Source organism: Narcine bancroftii, chromosome 5 (assembly GCF_036971445.1).
Source record: "Narcine bancroftii isolate sNarBan1 chromosome 5, sNarBan1.hap1, whole genome shotgun sequence".
Lineage (NCBI taxonomy): Eukaryota > Metazoa > Chordata > Chondrichthyes > Torpediniformes > Narcinidae > Narcine > Narcine bancroftii.
In genome coordinates, this window is record NC_091473.1 from 16021302 (window position 1) to 16044970 (window position 23669).

At 43.0% G+C, this 23669-nt stretch overlaps 1 protein-coding gene across 5 annotated transcripts in view; it reads left to right on the forward strand.

The window, feature by feature from the left end:
- The window catches only part of LOC138763163 (voltage-dependent calcium channel subunit alpha-2/delta-2-like), a 604584-nt gene that overhangs the window by 204160 nt on the left and 376755 nt on the right, over nucleotides 1-23669 (forward strand). For all 5 annotated transcript variants that reach the window (XR_011357359.1, XM_069936885.1, XM_069936886.1 and 2 more), the window contains exon 4: nucleotides 13346-13405. Coding sequence is in view for 4 of the 5 variants with exons in the window: in XM_069936885.1 (XP_069792986.1) it covers nucleotides 13346-13405 (60 nt within the window). In the remaining variant the exon portion in view is untranslated. The remainder of the gene's footprint in view (nucleotides 1-13345; nucleotides 13406-23669) is intronic.

Sequence of the window (23669 nt, forward strand, 5' to 3'; positions counted from 1 at the left end):
GGAGGATAAAGGTGTGGGTTGGATTGGTTTATGGCTACTCTTTAACTGAAGCCACAAGAATGGGACATGAACTAATCGAGAAACAAGTAAAACTTGAAGCAACAATGATTTAAATGTCACCATGGATTTCTATCTTCCTTTATGTTGGACTAACAAAATCAGCAGAAGTATTTGGGAGGATGAGTCCATAGAAAACCTATTGTAGAAATCTTCTGCAGCAAAACATCTTGGAATTACTTGAAGAATTGCCCTTCGCTTTAATGAGACGGGGTTCATTTGTAATCTTCCAGTAAGGTTCCTTGTGGAAAAGGTGATCGTGATAGGGTAGCAATTTGTATGCAGTTGAAGAAAGATATAGAGCAGTGAGAAAGTGGAGCTTTGAGTGTAAATAATGGCAGTTAACATTTCTCTGAGTGGATAGATTGGCTGAAGCAGGTGGAGAATTTAAATGAAAAGGTTTCCCGATAGATAAATAACAAAAAAAACATATTGAGAAACACGACGGGTGTCCCATTTAAAAATAATAACTCTATGGCCAGAGTGATCCAACTGTAAGCTAGCTCAGGATAATAATCAGATTAAATGGAGAAAATTTCGACAGGTGTACCGCGGAGAACATTTTAACTATTTGCTTCTCAGTCTCGTATGGAGCTGCCGATGCGCAGGAATAAACTCCAGAGAGCTGCTAACTCAGCCAGTGAGATCACGGGCATCAGCCTTCACTCCATCAAGAGGTGGTGTCTTAAGAAAGCAGCCTCAAGGACCCCCTTAACCCAGGCCATGCCCTTTTCTCACTGCTACCATTAGGAAGGAGGTACAGGAGGCTGAAGATGAACACCCAGTGGCACAAGGACAGTTTCTTCCTCTTCTGCCATCAGATTTCTGAATAAACAATGAACCACAGACACCACCTCACTTTCTCCTTATTTTTGCCCTATTTATTTATTTTTAAATGTAATTTAGAGCAATATTTGCTGCAAAACCACACATTTTGTGGCAAGTTCATGACAATAAATTCAGATTTTGATTCAGGAAAGTGCAGAAATCTATCAAATGACAAAGGAATAGCAAAGTGCAGTTGAAATTTTCCACCACCTACAACAGGATCTCACCGCCAAACACATCCTCCCCTCCCCCCAACTCTGCTTTCCATCAGACCACCCTCATTCTTTCCCACCCTTGGCGCCTACTCCTGTGATCACAGGAAGTGCCACATTTGTGCCCATACCTCCACCCTTGCCACCATTTGGGGGCCCCTAACTGTCCTTCCAAGTGAAGCAACCCTTCACATGAATCTGCGGGGGTCATCCACTGCATCCGGTCGGTGCTCCTGTTGTGGCCTCCTCTACATTGGAGAGACTGGATGCAGACTGGGAGATCACTTTGTTGAGCACCTTCATACTGTCTACTACAACATCAAGGACCTCCCAGTGGCCAACCATTTAAATTCCACACATCATTCCCACACTTGTCTATGGCTTCATGCATTGCCAAATAAAGGTCACCTGCAAATTGGAGGAACAACACCTTATATTCTGTCTCAGCATTCTAATATTGACTTCTCCAATTTCGGTTAACCCCCCCCCCCCCCACAACCTTCACTGGTCTCTCTCTCCATATCCATCTGGCTTCTTTCCTGCAGCTCTTCACCTCTTCTGTTTTTTAAAATTCTTATCAAAGGGCTACCCTCTGCTCACTCCCTCATCACTAATCACCTTCTTTCTCTTCTACTCTCCCATCTGTATACCTCTTACCTGTTAGCCTGTGCTCCTCCCCTTCCTCCCTCCTCTCCTCATACCCTTATTGGTGATGTTGTGAGCAGTGAGAGAGATTGTTCAAGTCTTGATCAGGATATAAATCAAATGGAAGGTGGGGTGGAGAGTTGGCAGATAGACATTCACTTGTGATGGAGTGTGGTGTGCCTCATTTTGGAAGGTCAGGGAGGGCTGGACGCACAGTATATGTTGGGGCCCTGGGCAATATTGTTAATGGAGGATCCTCCCACGTTCCAAAGACATATGGGCGTCAGGAAGTTAACTGGTCATGTGTGTATATTTGGGCAGCGCTGATTCATGGGCCAGAAGGCCATGTCACCGTGCCATATCTCTGAATTATTAATTAATTCTACAAATTATAAACATCCAACACTACTCTTGAAATGATCAGTTGATCATGTTATAGGTTTGATTGCGTGGAGATTGTTGGGACTGTCTGACTGGAAGGTGACGGTAGAATATCAGGCCTCAGGCCTCCCTTTGAGACTTCCGGTGTTAAATGTGTCAGCTCGGGTTACTCACTCTTAGATATAGCTCCACTGCCCTTCTCTGTTTCCCCACAGACTGTTTGGGGATGGATTATCTGAATTTGTCATGTAACCCGAATCTGAACGACTTAATTAATTGCGACGTCAGGGGAACTGATCAGAGGGATAAACACAGCACCCGTCTAGTGGTATTTCTGCAGGGGCTGCAATTGGAACTGAATGTACTTCCTCCTGATTCACAGAGCATACAGATTGTGGATCCATCTGTCTCTCCCTCAGCTCCTTGGCCTAAGGAAGCCAATGGGATAAAAACATATGAGAAGTGGATGAAGAGAGGGGGGGGGGGGGGGTTGCTCGTGAGCACAATGCCCCCTCAGGGAACATTAAAATTCATGAGAAGCCATGCTTGGAGCAAGTCAGTTGCTCTCTCTGTTCATTCCTTTGAAGTTTCGGTTCACTAATTCTGAATACTCTTCATTTCATGGTTTCTAGTGACACCCATCAGTCCTGAGAGCAGGGAGTTTTGATTATGTCCCTGAATCGTGCCTGATGTTAAATCACCTGCAGATTTAATTTTTAAAAATGTTATCAATATAGTGAGGCAGAAGGCCCTTTGGCCCATGAAACCCGCGCCACTCAATTACACCCGTTTAACCCACCAAACGCTGTATGCTTTTGGAGCGTGGGAGGAAGCGGCATGGTTAGCATTAAGGTTAATGCAGGATTATTACAGGGACAGCAGCCCGGGTTGTCTGTAGGGAATTGGGACGATCCCACAGTGTCTATATAGGTTTTCTCCCAGGTGCTCTGATTTCCTCCCACTCTTCAAAGCATATAGGGGTTGTAGATTGATTGGTGTATTTGCGCAGCACTGGCTTCTTGGCTGAAAGGACCTGTTACATGCTCTATGTCTAATTTTAATTTCATTTAAAAAGCAGAGGATTTGGAGAAAACCCATGCAGGTCACTGATACAAACTCCTTCCAGACAGTGGTAGATTCAAACATGGGTCACTGGCTCTGAAATGGCACTACACCATCCATGCCTCCTTGATTGCAGGTTCTGATATTAGACTAGAAGCTGATTAGTGCCTCAAGCTAACAGATCACTCAGGGAAAATAACGTTGAATTGAGTAGCACTGTGTCAGACTCTGAGGGTTTGATGTACGAAGAAATTCTTTTGGTCCAGTAACCATAGGACGTGAGTTTTAGTTAACTAGCAAAGGCACCAGAGCGTAGGTGAGGAAGAACTTTAGCAGTGAGTTTTTGTAATCTGTACATTGCTGGAGAGTCAACAACTTGTTCAAAGGGGAATTAGGGAGAGAAAGCCCAACATTCCTGCAGTTATGGATGGCACAAATGGTGCATTGCTGTTCCAGCGCCGGTGATCTGGGTTCAAATCTGAGGCTGTCTGTAAGGAGTTTGTTCTCTCTGTGCTTTTGTGGGTTTCCTCTGGGTTCTCCGATTTCCTCCCTCTTTCCAAAGATGTATGGGGTTAGTCGGTTAATTGGTTACTTGGGTATGTTTGGATGGTGGGGGCTTGTGCTGTATTTCTAAAATTAAATGTGAATTAACCGGGTATGCGATGGTGCAACAGGTAGTGCTGCTGCCTCCTGACCGCAGGAATCCAGGTTCAAACCTGACCAGACACTGTCCACACCCTCATGCTCTGCCAGATTGAGGCCACCTGTAAATTGAAAGCACCTTATGGGCACTCTCCACCCAAGCAGCATCAATGTCAACTTTTGCCAATTTTTGTCCCCCCACCCCCCTTTCTTTTTCTCTTTTACTCTGTCTCCTTTCCTCCAGCCCCCCACCCCCTTCTCTTCCTTCTCCTATCGGAAAGCTACCCTTCTTAACTCTCAACCCTCTCCCACATCACTTAGTAGCTTTTTTTCTTTTTTACCCTACTACCCATATCCACCTCTGACCTCTTACCTGCTAACCTATGCAGCCCCCGCCTGGCCCTTCCTCCCTCCTCCCTTCCCCCACTTTTTTATTCAGGCGGCTTCCTGTATTTACTTGACAAAGGGCCAGGCTTGAAATGTCGGTTACCCTGCGTGACCTCCTGAGTTTCTGCAGCACGTTTGTGTATTGCACTGGTCCCCAGCATCTGCAGACTTTCTTGTGTAACTCCATTGGACCTCACTTCTTTGCAGGAGGGTACAGACAGAGTGGAGTGTGGCAAACAGCACAAAGTTCAGGATAACCCCTGAGAATTAAGCACTGTATGTCCACCGAGAATACACCCAACTTTGCTTTCTCCAGTGTAGATGAGATCACATTGTGAGCTTCAAATGCAGCACAGCAGATTGGAAGGAGTCTAAGTGAATCGCGGGTTCACTGGAAAGATTATTTATGTCCCTGGATGGTGGGAAGGAAAGAAGTGGTGAACTACCAGCAGCTACCTTGGAACTTGTCAAAAGGGTAGTTTTTGGCGAATGGTTGTGAAGGGAATGATCCCTTCTGAAATGCTGAAAGGGGGGCAGGGAAATGTATCTGGTGATGGAATCTTGTTGGCAATTGGTAGAAATTCAAAGGTTGAATGCAGAGACTAGTGGTGTGCAAGGTGGGGAACAACAATTGCTTCAGAAGGAGAAGGGTGAGAGCAGAGATGTTTGGGTGCCATCCACTTGAGCGGATGTAGGGGTGGGAGAGGGAGGGGGTTGACATATTTCAGGAAAAAGGAAATCTGCAGAGTTTCATTGAAGCAAATGCAATGAAGATGGAGGAACTGGGCGATTGGATAGCATTTTGACTCTGTGGGCTCATCTTGGGTCTTAATGGCTATCCCAGCTCCTGAGGTGGAGAAGGAAATAAAAGGGAAGGGAAAACTCTGAGATGGCACATGTGAAGGAGATGGCAGGGTAGAAATGTGGGCACGATACGGCATCTGTGACCTTGGAGGTTCCAAAGAAGAGTTGGGGAGTGTCCTGGGTAGGACTGAAACAAAGACTGATCCACCTGTCCAACAAAAAAAGTCAGGTATAGATTCGACCCCTGAGAAAGTCCGCAGCTAAACCTTTGATGTGGACTTGCTGGAAAGAACAACTTGGAACCCATGTAACGGTCATGCTTATAAGTTTGAAAAGCAATACACTAATGTGCAATACACTAATGTGCTGGAGGGACTCAGCAGACCTGACAAGGGGTCCTGGTCGGAAACATTGGTCACCCTTTACCTCTGAATGACCTGCTGAGTTTCTCCAGCACATCTATGTGTATTGAAAACCAAATTGTCCACAAGACCCTGAAAAACATCGATCTCTTTGTATCTCACAAGGATTGTCTCGCACTATAAATTATACAATTCAGACAGGCTTTGGCTTTCTGAGGCAAAGTGTTTGAATACCCTTGGTCCTCAGGTGGACGAAGGATGATCTCACAGAGGTATGCAAAATAATGAGAGGAACAGATTGGGTGAATGAATAGAATCTTTTGCCCACAGTAGGGGAATCAGTAATGAGAGGACATTGGTTTAAAATGTGGGGCAGAGAGATTTAACAGGAATCTGAGGGGTAACTTTTTTTATACAGTATTCTGGGTGTATGGAACAGGCTGCCTGAGGCAGGTATCAGTGCAACATTTGAGAAACATTTGGACAGATACATGGATAGGATGGGTTTAGAGGGGCATGGGCCTAGTGGGAGGTGGGACTAGTGTGGGTGGTACCTTGGAGAGCATTCTAGCTAGTTCCATCAGTGTCTGGTTCATAGGTGTCAACGCTTAGGACAAGAAAAATTCAGGGGGTTGTTAACTCAACCTGCGACATCACAGGCATCACTCCATCAAGGACATCTACAAGAGGCAGCATCTTAAGAAAGCAGCCTCTATCCTCAAGGACCCCCACCACCCAGATCATGTCCTCTTCACCCTGCTACCATCGGGAAAAATGTACAGAAGCCTGAATCTAACTAAGCAGCTTGAGGACAGCTTCTTCCCCACTGCCATCAGATTCCTGAATAATCAATGAGCCAAAGACACTGCCTTACTTTGAATTTTGTGCACTATTTTTAATTTTGTAAGGTGGCAAAACATTGTTCATAACAATAAATTCTGATTTTTATTTTGGTCAGCATAGACAAGATAGGCTGAAGGGCCTGCTTCCATGCTGTGGGACTCTCTGATCTATAACTGATCTATATTCTGTTGTATTTTTTGATAAGTCTCTACAATGTCCACAACTCAACCAATCTTTAGAACCAGAGAACAATACAGCACAGAAACAACCCCTTCAGCCCTTCTAGTCTGTGCTGAACCATTTTTATTGCCTAGTCCCACTGACCTGAACCCAGTCCATAGCCCTTCATACCTCTCACATCCATGGACTTGTCCAAATTCTTCTCAAATGTTAAAATTGAGCCTGCATTCACCACTTCAGCTGGTAACCCATTCCACACTCCCACCACTCTCTGTGTGAAGAAGTTCCCCCTCATGTTCCTCCTAAACCTTTTCCCTTTCACCCTTACCCATGTCCTCTGGTTTGTATCTCACCAACATTCAGTCGAAAAAACCTCTCTCTGCATTTGCTCTCTCTATCCCCCTCATAATTTTAAATACTTATGTCAAAACTCCCCTTATTCTTCTACAGTCCAAGGAATAAAGTCCTAACGTATTTAACCTTTCCCTGCAACTCAGTTCCTGAAGTCCAGGTAACATCCTAGTCAATCTTCTCTGTACTCTTTCTATCTTATTGATATCTTTCCTGTAGTTAGGTGGCTAAAACTGCACACAATACTTCAAATGTGGTCTCACCAATGTCTTGTACAACTTTACCATAACTTCCCAGCTCCTATACTCAATGCTTTCATTTATGAAGGCCAATATGCCAAAAGCTCTCCTTAAAACCATATCCACCTGTGTCACCACTTTCAGGGTATTATGTATTCCCAGATCCCTCTTTTCTTTGTGTCATCTGCAAACTTACCAACCCATTCATCCACATTTTCATCGAAGTCATTGATGCATATAACAAACAAAACATTCTCTCAGAATCCACATGTCAAACCTTCTCCAAATCAATCATGTTTTTAAAGTTTGCCTCTCATCCTTTGAAGCTAAAAAAAGTAAAAATCCACCTATTTCAAGTTTCCTCATTAAGCCTCTTCATTACATGAAACAACATGGAAAATCCTTATTTAGGACAAACAGGCCCATTGAGATCTTGGCAACCATCCATTCTGACGAATTCTGCACTAAACCCACTATATACTCTCCAGATTTCCATTGACCCCCCCCCCCCCAAATTATGAAGTGTTGTGGACAATGTAGAAGGTTGTCACAGATTACAATAGGGTATAGACAGGATGCAGAGTTGGGGAAAGAAGTGGCAGATGGTGTTCAATTTGGATAAGTGTGAAGTGATGCACTTTTGAAGGTGGAATACATTTTAATGGCAGGATTCATAACAGTGCAGAAGAACAGAAGAATCATAGGGCTCAGGTCTATCGATCCCTTAATGCTGCTACAAAAGTTATTAGAGTGGTTAAGAAGGCACGTGATGAGTTGGCCTTCATTAGTTGGGAGATTGAGTTCAAGAGCCATGAGCCAAAGTTGTAGTTCTATAAAACCCTGGTTAGTCTACACTTCAAGTTCTGCGATCAGGTCTGGTGACTCATTACAGGAAGGATGTAGGTTCTTTGGCAAGGACGCAGAGGAGATTTACCAGGATGCTGCCTGGATTGGAGAACATGTCATATGAAGCAGGTTGAGCAACGAAGGATAAGATGTGACTTAATGGAGGACTGCAAGATTATGAAGGGCCTTAATAGGGTGGACAGCCAGCATGTTTTTCCTGGGGAGACAATAGCAAATACCAGAGGACGTCTGTTTAAGGTGAATGGAGGAAAGTATTTTTACCCAGAGAGTAGTTGGGTGCCTAGACTGCAATGCCAGGGGGTGCTGATAGAGGTTGGTACAAGAGGGACATTCAAAACAGAAAGGCACATGGATGTAAGAAAAATAGAGGGCTATGGGTTTGAGATGCGGAAGGGTTGGATAGTTGCGGAGTTAGCACAACATTCCTGAGCTTTAATGTTCCATTATGTAACTCACGTTCATGCTTGGGATGATTCCCAGTGTCCAACCTGCACAATTTTGATGGGGGTTGGGAGCTAGAGAAAACCAGAGGTCAGGTTAGCAGCAGATTCCTTGGAGCTGTGAGGCAGTGGTCCCACCAGCTACTCCACTGTGCCACCAATCCAAATGAATCATGGCTCATTTCCATTAGATGGAGACTGAAGCAGTGCATGGCACTTTAGTTCAAGTTCATTATCGCCCAACTGTTCGTGTACAATCAAACGAAGCAACATTTCTCCGGACCACAGTGCACACACAGTACATCACACATACTGTAATAATCACAAATGAATATAAAGTTATAATTTTAAATGAATATGTATAAATATTTTGGGATAATCATCAGTTCATCAATCTTCTGGAAGAAGCTATTTCCCAGCTTGGCTGTCCTGACTTTGTTGCTCCTGTACCTGCTTTCTGATGATAATAGGTCAAAGATCCTGTGTGCTGGTTGGAAAGGGTCCTCAATAATTCTTTGAGCCCTATTTAAGCAACGCACCCAGTGAATGTCTGCAATAGAGGAAAGGGAGACCCTAGTGGTTTTTTTTCGGCCATTTTGATGGTCATCTGCATTGACCTCCGATCGGTTGCTTTGCAGCTATGGTACCATACAATGATGAAGGTCACTCTCATTTGCGCTCCTGTAAAATATTGTCAAAATGGGGGCCAGTAGCCAAGGAACTTTGTGCTCTCCATCTCACCATGATGGAACCATTGATGTGTAGTGTAGAATGGTCAATGTTCATCCTCCAGAAATTCACAATCATCTCCCACTTCAGGTGCCATCTCTTCTGCTCTCTATATCATTCTAGCAAAGTGTCCCTACTCTGTCAGGAAATGATCACTGCTTGAGAGAAGGAGTCCAGATCACTCAAAATTTGGACCCTTGAAATTAAATCAAACCGAGGGCAGAGTGGAAGATTAAATAAAAAAAAGTTTCCCCTGTGGATAAACAATGACAATCTCTGAAGAAAATTTTAAACATTCTCAACAAAAAGAATCTGGTAGCATAAGTTATCCATCTGTGTCTCATTCATGAGATTAGGCAGAGGATTAGATTAAAGGAAAAGACCACTATTTTTGCCAATTGAATGAATGAATTAATCTAATTTGCCTTTTATGTTAAATTGCTACAAGCCCGGTTTGAAATTTGCCATGATTGTACAGTGAGTCATTTGGGAATATTGGTACACAGATGTTTACTTTGCCCCTTGTGAATGAACAAGGGGCAAAGTAAATGTGCAGAAAATAAATGTGCGGAGTATTCTGTCAATGTTGGTTGCCGTGCTGTTGGAAAGATGTCAAGCTGGAGGGAGTGCAGAGAAGATTGATATGCCAGGACTTGGGGTGGTGGGGTGGGGTGCTGACTATAGGAAGAGGCTGAGCAGGCTGGGGCTTTATTCCTTAGAGTGCAGGAGGATGAGGGGTGATCTCATAGAGGTGTACAGAATCATGATAGGAATAGATCGGGTAAACAAATAGAATCTTTTGCCCATGATAGGGGAATCAGTAACCAGAGGGCATAGGTTTAAGGTTTCGGGGGAGCGGTGGGTGATATGATTTAACAGAAACCCGAGGGGTAACTTTTTCTACACAGAGGGCGGTGGGTGTATGGAACGGGCTGCTGGTGGAGTGGCTGAGGGAGGTACTACAGCAATGTTTAAGAACTGTTTGGATAGGTACGTGGATAGGATGGGTTGAGAGAGGTATTGCCCATATGCAGATAGGTGGGACTAGTGAGGGTGAGACATTTTCACTGTCACGGTCGAAGGGCCTGCTTCAACCCTGTATGACACTATGACTATAAGAACCAAATAGAATTTTTATTTCCACAGGCACTGCCTCACCTGCTGAGGGGATCCAGTGTTCTCTGTTTTTATGCAGGGTGAGAGTGTTGTTCTCTGAAGAGTTTTGAGTGAGATTACTCTCTGAGGCTTAGAAGTGAGAAGGGAACTCATTGATCTAATTTCTGGCTGGAAATCCAGATCAAAGGGGTATGGAATCAGGATGAGTAGTTGGCTATTTAAAGCTGAGCTTTTTCCAAATGGATATCTAATTTTGTTGATGATTACTTTCTTGTCATACACATTGTACAATACTCACATGCACTGAAATTCTTACCCCTGCAGCTGAAAAGGTACTTCAAAAAACAAAGCAAACACAAAAGTCAACTACAATAGAATACTTAATTGAATTTTTAAAAAAACAATCAATACAAAAAAGATAATAAATATTCTCAAGTCTGCAGACTCTGTGGGTGAAGTAAAAACAGTGCTGGAGAATCTCAGCAGGTCAAACGATGTACCTAATCTAGCAAAGATAAAGATACATGATCAAAGTTTCGGGCTTGAGCCCTTCAAAGCATGGAAAAATCTAGACAGGCACCCGAACAAAATGTTAGGTGGAAGGGGCAGGGTGAGGAGCCTCTGGGACCGTGTTCGTTCCCCTGCCCCTCCCCACTTTTCACAGTGCACCTGTTTGATAGAGTATTCAATGACAGGCCAAATCGCCTCAGGCTCCTCAGAAGGTAGAGGCGATGGTATGTCTTCTTCGCGGTTGCCTTGATGTGTCGGCTTAAGGAGAGGTCCTCTGAAGATGGACTCCCAAGAACTTGAAAGTTCTGATCCTCTCCACCTCTGTCCCATCAATCTAGACAGGTGTGTGATCCCTCAGCCCCTCCTTCCTAAAATCAACAATCACCTCCTTGGCCTTGGTGACGTTGAGAGCAGGATTGTTGCTCTGGCAATACCCAGCCAGGTTCTCGATCTCCATCCTGCATTCTGATCACTGTCTCCAATTATTCTGCCGACAGCAGTGGTGTCCTCAGGGAATTTGTTGATCGAGTTGAAGCTGAACTTGGCTGCACTGTCACGAGTGTACAGGGAATAGAGCAGGGGAATTTTATAAATCAGAGAGCGGTGACTGTACTGTCATTGGGTATAATCAAGGGCTAGATCAATTGGGCTCAAAGAAATCAGAGGATCTGGGGACTAGCCAGGACAGTGGATGTACAGCATGATATTGAAGGATGGAGCAGGCTCATGCCATCTGTTTGTAATTATTCTGTTGGCATTGGCTCATTCACAAAGTATTCCCCAACTCCTCACTTGGATTGGATTCAGAATACCAACACAAGACAACAGAACACAAATGTGCAGCAGGTGATGCTGTGTATGTAGTAGGAAAAAGGCAGTCAACATTTTGGGCCTGAGCCCTTCCTTAGGAATCTAGAAAATCAGGTAGATGCCTGAATAAAAAGGTGGGGGGGGGAGGTAGGAGGAAGGGGAAAGAGCACATACTAATAGGTAAGAGGAAGAAGGCGGATACAGTTAGGAGGGTAGAAGAGAAAGAAGATGAGAGGGGATGGGGTGGGGAGCTGGAGGAAAGGAGACCAGGAAAGGGGGTGAATGAATATTTGGGAACCCATCAGTTAGACAGTGCTGAGACAGAGTACAGGCACTCCCCTACTTACAATGGACCAACTTAGGATTTTCAAAGTTACGATGGTTCAAATCCGTACTTTCAATTTCGATCTGTTTCCACGCTTGTGATATACTACTCTCTCGCGATGCTGACTCAGCCACATTCACAGTCTCTGTGTAGCGATCGCACAAATGGGTGCACTGTAAATAACCCATTATTTACAACGCCAGCAATCGGGACTGGGGTTTGAATCCTGCGGTCTGTAAGGAGTTTGTACGTTTTCCCCTTGTCTAAGTGGGTTTTCCCCAGGGGCTCTGGTTTCCTCCCACTATTCGAAACGTACTGGGGTGAAGGTCAATGGGGTGTAAATTGGGCGGAATGGACTCTTGGGACGAAATGGCCTGTTACTGTGGTGTATGTCTAAATTTTTTGTTAAAAAACGCCTGTGTGTCTCCTGCTTCTGGTGAGAAGAAAAAAAGGAAAGAAATTGCTCTGGAGATAAAAGAGAAATTTGCAATGAAAAGAAGAAACAATCTGTCCAGTCAAAAACTGATACCTTCCTGAGAAGACTATGCCTGTTAAACCATCAACAAGCATTGATGCCTCAGTGCCTTCATCAGGTGTTGATGCCTCAGTGCCTTCAACAAGCGTCGATGCCTCAGTGCCTTCATCAGGTGTCGATGATGCCTTGTGTTCTAAGAGCTGTTCTCGAACATCATCAGAAGAGAGTGAAATTGATGACCCTGTCACTTCATCATCCTCACCCTCCAGCAATTAATTTTACTTCATTGTTTAAAACATTCTTCATGCCCAGTGTGCTTTCAGCTGTGTACGTTAATTTTTTTTCCAGTATGGAATAAAGGTATTCAACATTTAATTATAAAAAATGATAAGTGAAGTATTCTTTCTCAACTGATGACTTTTCGACTTATATTGGGTTTACTGGAACGTAATGTATAAAGTGTTTCTCCAATTTGTGGGTGACCTAATTTTGGCAGTGGATGAAGCCATGGACAGACATTTCAGTGTGGCAGTGGTGTGTGGAATTGAAGTGATTGGCCACTGGTAGGTCCTTGCTCTTGGAGTGGACGAAGTGAAGGTGCACAACGAAGTGATCTCCTAGTTCACATCCAGTCTCTCCAATGTAGAGGTGGCCACATTGGGAGTACTGGATGCAGTAGAAGACCCCTGCAGATACACAGGTGAAGTGTTGCTTCACTTAGCAGGACTGTTTGAAACCCCCCCCTGAATGGTGGTAGGGGAGGAGACGTAAGTGCACTTCTTGTGGTGCAAGGGTAGGTACTGGGGAGGGGTTGGTGATTGGTGGGAAGGGATGAATGGATGGCGGAGACACAGAGGGAGTGATCCCAGTGGAAAGGGGAGAGGAGGTTCTTTTGTGTATTGCACTAGACCCCAGCATGAACACATTTTCTTGTTCACCAACTCTAGATTGTCCATCCTTTCAGTTACCCATTAGCTGCTTTGCTCTGAAATTGCCTTGTTGACTGTTATGCATCTGTGTGTCTGATGTTGCTGCTGTTAGGTTGCACTACCTCTAATTCCTATTTCTCTCTCCTGGCAGAGACTGGCCACAGCTGCAGAGCTATTTCAGAACGAGCATTATTGGCAAGATGATATTAAGGTATGACTGTTACAAAGTTATCAGTTGATACAGTGTGGGATCTTTATTCCCTCAGTTAAGGGGCTTGCTCCTTCTTTACACCAGACAGTGAGAGGACTTGCTTTGCAATTTGGTTGAATGTAAACGTATTGTTACAGAACAGCTTTATTCAATAATGCATGATGGAACCAGGAACATATGTGGAGCAACAGAATGAAACGGTTCATGTGTTATGTGAGCTCATGGAGACTACCGTCAGTTCCTGGCATTTTTCATGTTACCTGCAGCTTGCTGATGTTTGTCTATTGAAACCGTTGCTTTACAGATCAAACTTTTATTTCTGCAAAGCTGTCAATCATGCCATGACTTACTTTTTGTGTGGCACCTGGAAGTGTGAGCTAAACTTTATTCTTCACAGTGTGGAGGAACAGGGATTTTGGGGTCCAAGTCCATGGCTACCTCAAGGTTGCCACACAGGTTGATAGTGTGGTTAAGAAGGCGTACGACAATGGTTCTCAACCTTTTTTTGCCCTAGGCAAAAAACGTGCGCCCCCCACCATTAGCGGAAAAAAAGTTATAAATTCAAAAGACGTTTTAATCAAATCATTTACTGCAAGTGTATTTCAATGCAATTCAGGTCAGGAATACACTGGAACACATATTTCATATTCAACTTCTACCTCAATATGTCAACCATCTCAAACACACATTCAACAATTGTCGTCACTTCAGTGGGACTCTTGTCCCTGACGCTGGCTGCAGATTTTTTTGATTCGAGGAACTAATTCGTTTCAACCTTAAATCACCATGTTTTGCAATTTCCAGTCAGTTTCTCGTAGCTTGTAGCAAATCACTAACAGCACTGAAGCCACATTCTACTAAATAAAATGATGGAAAATGTATCAATAGTTCCCTTGCTATCGTAGTCGAGTTTGGGTATTTTTTTTTATCTCATTAGACAGCCACATCATGGTTCCTTGCACTTTGAACAGAGTTTCCACAGATTCATCATGTTGCAACTCAGATAACTCCTCTTGGTATTGCACTGGAACTTCAGATAAATCCACCAGCAATGGCTGAGTTAACCAAGAGGGAAAATTAATTGCCTTTAAATCACAAAATCTATCATTTAAGTTGGTAACCAACATTTTCAAATGGTCAACAATGACATTTGTTGCAACATTAGTTACCTCACACATATTCAGCCAATAGAATTGATTGAAATTCCTTGCAGAAATATTCCTTTGGCATAATTCTAGAAGTGTCATGAATCCAAATATCCTTGTGTTTGCATCAACGAGCATCATATTTGCTACTTGGAGTTGCTTGTTCAATGTACTTAGTTTCTCAAAAATCCCCGTCCAGTAACTCACGTAAGCTTTGCCATTTGTTGTTAGCAAGATCTTCATTTCAGGTTTGTCCTACAGAAACTCACTGAAGAGATCAAACAGTTCCATAAACCTTTTGAGGCAGTTTCCTTTTGACAACCACCTTACTTCAGTGTGAAGCAATAATCTCACATCTTCTACATTTTTATCAACACAAAACTGCTTAAGCAGACGCTCACATTTGGCATTAGCTTTGATGGCATTGATACACTTGATCACAGAATACAATATCTTGTGTAGAGCAGGGGTAACTTTCTCAGTGGATAACACAATGCACAACCAACATGTTTGGATTTTCATCCTTCATTAATTTTAAACATCCTGTGTTTGTTTTTACCCATCATAGCAGGGGCACCATCTGCAGCACAAGATACAATGATTCTTTTTGGTATTTAATTTTCATCCAAGTAATTTTTGAGCTTGCTGTAGATATCAACTGTGGTAGTGGTTGTGTCTAATGATTCACAAAACAACATCTCTTCTTGAAACTCTTCCTGATCAATATATCTCACGTATGCCAATAACAGAGCCTCACTGTCCCGTACGATAGATTCATCCAGTTGTATTGAGAACTTGCGTGATTTCAAGTTCTCAATAAGCTGTTTTTCAACATCTTGACCCATGTCATCTATTCTATTGCAGACAGAACTATTACTCAATGGCATCGCTCAGACATCTTTGTCATCCTTTTGCAGAACTGTTTTAAGAAACAATGATATTGTGAGTTTAATCAGTTCCTCCCCAGTCATATGATTCTTCCCATGTTTTGCTATCGGCAGAGAAATTTCATAGCTAGCTTCAAGGGTACGATTCAGGGTTGTAGTTTGTGCAGCGAATAATGAAGTGATTTTTGATCTATTTTCAAACTTCTCTTTCAGTGATTTAAGATATTCCATTTTCAAATTGACATGGTTAGGAAGTTTTACCCTCAAATGAGCTTCAAGACGGCCTGCTTTCATTGATTCATTTGTCAAAGTCTGTTGGCATAATAGGCAAAAAGGTGCACGTTCATTGTGTACAGCAGGTATAAACCTAAACTTCAAGAACTCCACTGAATATTGACGAACCTTTTTCTTGCTTGGTCTGCTCATTTTAAATATACAACAGCGCGAGCTCCGTGAAACAGATTAATATAACAGGTGAGCTCCCTGAAACAGATTAATCAATATTTTATTATGTCTTAGAATTGAAAAATGTAACAAAAGTAATGATTGAATCAAAGGAAGAAATACTGACCCTAAAAAAAATGAAACAAAAACGCTAGCGCGGTTTCTGACACTTTTTCTCGCTGAGAGAGAGTATCAAAATTGTGCTACCCTTGTGCTTTACCTTCTGGGGTCTCTATTATTTTTCCAATTTTGGCGACCCCCTCAGGCTGGCACCTGGGGTGGACCCCCCCCCCCCAAAATCAATACACTAGTGCACAAAGATACATACAGATACAGGTCTCACTCACCACTGAACTGTAAAAGTAAAGGGGAATGGACGGAGACATGATTGTTGAGAATCGTTGTCGCCAATGAGATAATTTTGGAATGGATGATAATAAGACCAGTCAGAAAAAATATAATTATAATGTTAATCAAGAATAACAGTTCAAGTAAGAGAAACAACAGAGAAACATTATAAGAGCAAAAATACATGTTATGAAAATAAAAAGAATAAAGTGATTTTACTTGAAAGTTACCACACTTGTGTTGTACTGATGGTGTTGCCAAGTCACATCTTTCACACCAACATAACGAGTTTATTTTTTTTGAGCTAACTTTTTAATTATTTCCCAAAATATTCCTTTGCCCCACTAAAATATTCTTAAGCCCCACACCCCTCCAAAATATTCCCGTGCCCCACCGATGGGGCATACACCCCACCTTGAGCATCTATGGCATACAGTATGCTGGCCATCCTTAGTTGGAGGTTGAGTTCCAGAGTTGTGAGGCAATGTTACAACTCTATAAAACTCTGGTAAGACCACGCTTGGAGTATTGCGTTCAGTTCTGGTCATCTCATTACAGGAAGGGATGAAGATACTTTGGAAAGGATGCAGAGGAAATTTACCAGGATATTGCTTGGATTGGGGAACATGTCATATGAAGCAAGGTTGATAGAACTAAGGCTTTTGTCTTTGGAGTGACAAAGGATAAGAGATGACTTAATAGAGGTTTATAAGACTATGAGAGGCTTAGATAAGTGGACAGCCAGCAACTTTTTTTTCGGGGCGATAGTAGTATACAACAGAGAACATCTGTTTAAGGTGACTGGGGGGAAAGTTTAGGGGATATGTTAATGGTGGTGATGAGTGTTTTTTTTTTACACAGAGTGTGGTGCATATCTGGAATGAATTGCTAGGGTTGTTGGTGGTGAAGGCTGGTACAATAGGGACATTCAAAACACTCTTGGACATGCACATGAATGAAAAAAAGAGGGTTATATGGGTGTGAGTTATGGAAAGGTTAGATTGTTGTGGAATATGCTTACGTAGGATGAGCTGAACGGCCTGCACTGTGGTAATATTTCATGTTCCAAAAAGACCTGGGGGCCTTTTGATCTCTTTTGTGGACCCTGCAATTTTACTTCACATTGTCTGCTGAAGTAATGAACATGGCACCCAATATTCCACTCAGTGATTTGCACAAGTACGCCTAAGTATTGCCCATTCCCCGACTTACAAAGGGGTTTGGTCTCTGGAGGATATTTTGTGCAATAAACCTTTATAAATGCCAAATGCAGAGTTGAGATTATGTGACAGTGTTTTCCATGCAGAGAGATTGTAATACCGTTTGTTCTGGACTAAAATACCGGTAGCTTTTAATCGGAAGCATGTGCTGCAAACAGCAAGCGTTCGGAAATCAAATGCATGTGACTCAAGAAATATCTGAAACACCATCTGCTGGAGAAACTCAACAGGTTGAGGAGCAGCATCAGTGGGAGGAAATAAATCTGGAAGAAGGGTTCCGGCCTGAAAAGCCAACCTTTCTTTATCTCCTCCTGATGTTGGCCCTCATCTATCTGTGTTCCTCCAGCAGGTTGTTTGATGTCATGGATACTTACTTCGTCATCCACGTCTGTGGAGAGAGGAACATGCTATCATCCCTTTTTTTTTTAGCTGATTCTCTTTCCACAGATGCAGCCTGACTTTTGGAGTGTTTCCAGCACTTTTTGTTTTTACTTCAGGTTTCCAGTGATGCAGTTGTTTGATCTTTGTAAAGTGTACAATGGTGTAGCCAAAAGTGGAGAGGGTCAGTTGGAGAAAGACCCAAAAACAGCAGGAATTTATCAAACCAATAGGCACTTTTACACAGCCACTGAGAAGCAGAAAATGTTTGCAAATTTTCTGCTCTGCTAGCAGTGTAAAAATTCCATCCCATAATTTTTCCACCAGGACATTTTTGCAGAGCAGCTGCAATCTAAATTGACCACAAGCATTCTGCAAAAATGGGCTCGTAGCCCCGACCACATTACTTATAGCCCTAGCTATCCTTCATGCTCCTGCCCCCCGGCCATCTGTCGCGCACCCCCCCACCCCCATCCCGGTCATCCGTGACCCCCACTTCCAGCCGTCCATCGCCCCTGCCTCTTTCTAACTCTAGGTGCGGCAGCAGGGGTGCCGTGCTGCCAAGCCCAGAGTTCACCTGAGCGCCGCATCAACTTGCAGCGAGAAGCAGGTGGTGACGGTTCAATGCGGGAGCATTGGCCATCTTCCTTACCCATGATCCCCCATGCAGCTGGAACCACTCTGACAGAGCCAGGGATACACAGGGTGGTTCTAGCTGCGTGGGGGAATCTTGGGTAAGGAAGGCACCTATTACTCCCGCATTGAGCCAGCTGCTGCCTGCTTCTCTCCCACCAGGTGCTGGGGGCCAAGTCATCTTTCCACTGAAGGTAAGGGAGGGTGCTGATGGGTGACGGGAGATGACAGCGGTGGGGGTGGGGGGGCGACCTACCCCCCACCTCAACCTACCCCAACTTCAAACTTCCAGCCTCCGAAAACACCACAGCCCTGAAATCACCACAACTGCTCTGCCTGTGTGAACACCACTCCAGAGGTAAGTATGCTAAAAAATGTTTTGGTATTTCTCCTTTACTTCTGTGTAAAAATGCCAAATATGAGAGACTAGAAAAAATGGCACCTTGTGGTCAGGCCACACTTGAAATACAGGGAGGGAGTCCTTGGGTTATAAACGAGATCCATTCTTACGTCTGCCTTTAGATCGAATTTGTAGATAAATCGGAACAGGTACATATGGTTCTTATTTAGTGACAGTCAAATGTTTGTCTTAGTACTGTAAAAAAAAATTAAACAGTTCTTAAAACAGCTTAGATCGAAAAAAAAAAGAGAAAAGATCAAGATTAAAAGTTAACATTTATTCTCGTTCCATCAATGTCTTGCATAACCGGAAGGGGGATTCGTGATATAACATGATGCACATGCGTGAATTGGAAGCACAATTTGTTTGTAAGTACGATTTGTCTGTAAGTCGGACTTTCTTAACTCGGGGACTCCCTGTATTTCGAGCAGATTTAGACTCCTTATCTAAGGAAGGGTGTGCTGGCATTGGAGAGGGTCCAGAGGAGGTTCACAAAAATGATTCCAGGAATGAAAGGGTTGCTCAATGAGGAGCACTTGATGGGCCTGGGATGGTATTCACTGGAGTTTCGAAGAATGAGGGGAGATTTGGAGGTTTGTATAATTATGTGGGGTGTGGATAGAGTAAATGCAAGCAGGCTTTTTCCACTGAGATTAGGTTTGAATCCACCGTTGTCTGTAAAGAGTTTCTATGCTCTCTATTTGTGTGGGTTTCCTCCGGTTTCCTCCCAAGTTCCAAAAACTGACAGGGTCAGTAGGTTAATTGGTACTTGGGCACCGTGGTTCGTGTACCTTTTACCGTGCAGTAAATTAAATTACCAGGTAAATTACAATTAAACCTTGCAAGATCAACTATTTTGAACACTATTCGCTGCACGATAGGGAGTGTTTAGAGAAAACAGAGAGGCAGAATTTTGATCCACATACAGTCAGACTAACTCTGCCTCCGTAAAGGAATTTGTAATTCCCTTTTGCATAATATGTGGCTTGAATTACCAGAAACAAGAAAGCACAATCGATGCCAAAACGTTCACAAATTCTCACTTCTCAGATGCTAATTGAACCATCTGTCAAGTATTGTGTGTTTGAGGGTTTTTTTATATCTCATTGAACAGATCAGGGTTTAATCATGCTTTTGTACAGCTTTCTGAATTTTGCATTTAAAATTCAGAAACAGTACCAGTTGTGCTTTTCCTGCTCGTAGTGGAAACACTTCTCAACTAAGTTAACAGTGCAACAGGCTCAAATATTCTCACCTTCCCTCTTCTGTCCTATTCATGCCCACTATCACCTGTACTCCTCCCCCTGCCCTTTCTTTTCTTCTTCCCCAGCCTTTTAATTCTGACTCAAACCTTGAAGAAAGGCTCGGGCCTGAAATGTCAGTTATATATCTTTACCTCCTAAGGACACGGCAAGACCTGCTGACTTCCTGCAGCATTTCTGTGTACCTGCAGACTTTTGAGTTTCATGCCAACCATTCAGTCTTGTGTGTGAGAGCAGGGATTCCCTGTCCCTGACTTTACAGAATTCTTTTGAGGAAGCATCGTGATGCTCAGAACGAGCTCAGTCCGCTGCCCTATTCCTTGAACGCCCATAACTGCATAGCCAAGTTCAGTTCCAGTGCAATCTATCATTTCGCTAACGACACCACTGTTGCTTGGCTGAATAATGGGAAATGATGAGTGTGAATACAGGATAGAGATCAATAACCTAATTGGGGGCTGCCAGATCAACCATCTTGCTCTCAGCGTCAGCAAGACCACGAAGGTTATTGTGGATTTTGGGAAGGAGATGTCAAAGGACCTTGTGCCTATCCAGATTGATGGGACAGAGGTGGAGATGGTCAGAATACTCACGTTCCTGGTAGTCCATATATCAGAAGATTTTTACCTGGAGCTGGCACATCGAGACAATTGTGAAGAAGGCACAATAACATCTCTACATTCTAAGGATTCTGAGGAGATTTGGTATGTTGCTGGATACTCTTTGCAAACTTCTTGTTGACTTGTTTCATCACAGCCTGATCTGGGAATTCAAGTACCCCAGAATACAGACGTCTATGTGAGGCAGATCACAAGATATCGGAGCAGAAGTAGGTCCATTGGCCCATTGAGTCTGCTCCACCATTCTAATCATGAAATGATCCATCCATCACTCAGCCCACCCCCAAGTTTTTTCCCTGTAACCCTTGATCCACTGACTAATCAAATATCTGTCAACCTCTCCCCTAAAAACATCCAAAGATCTTGTTTCCACACTCACCTGTGGCAACAGGTCACACAGACTCATGACCATCATACTAAAGAAATGTTTCCGCATCTCTGTTTTAAATTGACCCCTTTTTATCCTGAAGTTATGCCCTCTTGTCCTAAAATTCCCTACCATGGGAAACAATTTTGTCACATCTACTCTGACCAAGCCTTTTAGTATTCAAAATGCCTCAATGAAGTCTCCTCTCATCTTTTTGTATTCCAACGAGCACAGTCCAAAAAACAACAATCATTCCTCATATGCAACCCTTTCAATCCTGGTGGATGATTCTGATGACATTGTGGTTAAGTGAAAAAACACACAAATGCTGGAGAAATTCAGCAGGTCAAACAGTGCCCTTATGCAGCAAAGGTAAAGATACATCACTTTCCCCACACCTTGATGAAGGGCTCAAGCCTAAAACGTTGGTGATGTATCTTTACCTTTGTAACATAAAGACACTGTTTGACCTGCTGAGTTTCTCCTTTCATTCCTGGTGTCATTCTGGTAAATATTCTTTGAACATTCCAAAGCCAGCGCGACTTTTCTCAAATAAAATGCCCAAAATTGTACACAGTACTCCAAGTGAGGTCTTACCAGTGCCCTGTAGAGTCACAAAATTACATTCCTGCTCTTGTATGCTATTCCTCTAGAAATGAATGCCAACATTGCATTCCCTTCTTAATCATCAACTCAACCTGGAAGTTAACCTTTAGGGTATCCTGCATGAAGACTCCCAAGTCTTTGCACCTCAGAATTTTGAATTTTCTCCCCATCTAAATAATGGTCTGCCCATCTATTTCTTCCACCAAAGTGCATGACTGTACACTTTCCAACATTGTATATCATCTGCCCCCTCTTTGCCCATTCTCCTAATTGATCCAAGTCTTTCTGCAGCCTTTCGGCTTCCTCAGCACCACCTATTTTGACCTATTTTGGTATCATCTGCAAACTTAGCCACAAAGCCATTTACTCCATAATCTAAATCATTTATATACAATGTAAAAAGAAGCAGCCCCATCACCTACCCCTGCAGAACACCACTAGTAACGGGTAGCCAACCAGAATAGAGTAATTAACCTTAAGGTAAAGGAACCCTTCAGAGGCAATGATCACGGTGTGATTGAGTTCACTTTCAAATTTGAAAAGGAGAGGCTGAAGTCCGATGTGTTGGTATTTCTGAGGAGTAAAGGAAATGACAGTCGCGTGAGAGAGGAATTGGCCAAAGTCAATTGGGAAAAACACACTCATGGGGAAGACTGCAGATCAGCAATGGCTGGAGTTTCTGCAAGAAATGAGGAAAGTGCAGGACAGGCACAAACCAAAAAGGAAGAAAATTGTGAATGGAAAAATGAGATGACGAGGGAAGTTAAAGCCAGAGTAAAAGCAAAAGGAGGCCATAGAAGGATGCAAAAATAAGTGGGAAGATGGAGAGGACTGGAAAATTTGAAAAACTTGAAGACAACTAAGAAGGTGATTAGTGTTATGTTTGATCCTTGAAGAAGAGCAACCTTGTATGGTTTTAACGCTTAAACAACTTTATTTTTTGAGCTGTTTGAACCAACAATGCACTCAACATTCTGTCATAGTCTACTTTTTGACCCCATGCTAACTGCGTGCATTGCCTACCGGGAAAAGTAGTTCTTTAATATACATGCATAATAACACTGTTAGGAAGGAAAAGATGAATTATGAAAGGAGGTCAGCAAATAATATCAAAGAGGATACTAAAAGCTTTTTAAAATATATAAAGAGTAAAGGAGTGACCAAAGTAGACATAGAACCAATAGAAAATGACACTGGAGAAATTGTAGTGGGAGATAAGGAGATGGCAGAAGAACTGAATGAATATTTTGGATCAGTCTTCACTGTGGAAGAATTAATAGCATACTGGACTCTCATGAATCTTTCAGAAGAGAAGTGTGTGCAGTTAAGATCATGAGAGAGAAGGTTTTTGGTCTCAGGATGGATAAGTCTCCTGGGCCAGATGGAATGCACCCTCTGGTTCTGAAGGAGGGAGCTGTAGAGATTGTGGAGGTATTGGGAAGATCTTCCAGTGTAATCAATAGAGTCTGGCATGGTTCCGGAGGACTGGAGGATTGCAAATGTCACTCCGCTGTTTAAGAAGGGAGTAAAACAGCAAAAAGGAAATTATAGACTATTAGCCTGATGTCAGTAGTTGGGAAGCAGTTGGAGTCAATTGTCAAGGATGAGGTTACAGAATACAGTTATGGAAGTGCATGAAAAGATAGGCCCAAGTCAACAAGGTTTCCTTAAAGGAAAATCATGCCTGACAAAACTATTGAAATGTTTTGAAGAGATCACAAGTAGGATAGACAGGGAAGATGCAGTGGATGTTGTGTATTTTGACTTACAATAGGCCTTCGACAGGGTGCCACATATAAGAGTGCTAAACAAGATGAGAGCCCGTGGAATTACAGGAAGGATGGGTGGAGCATTGGCTGATCGGCAGGAAACAGAGAGTAGGAATATTATGCATGTATATTAAATAACTACTTTCCCAGTAGGCAATGCACGTGGTTAGCTTGGGGTCAAAAAG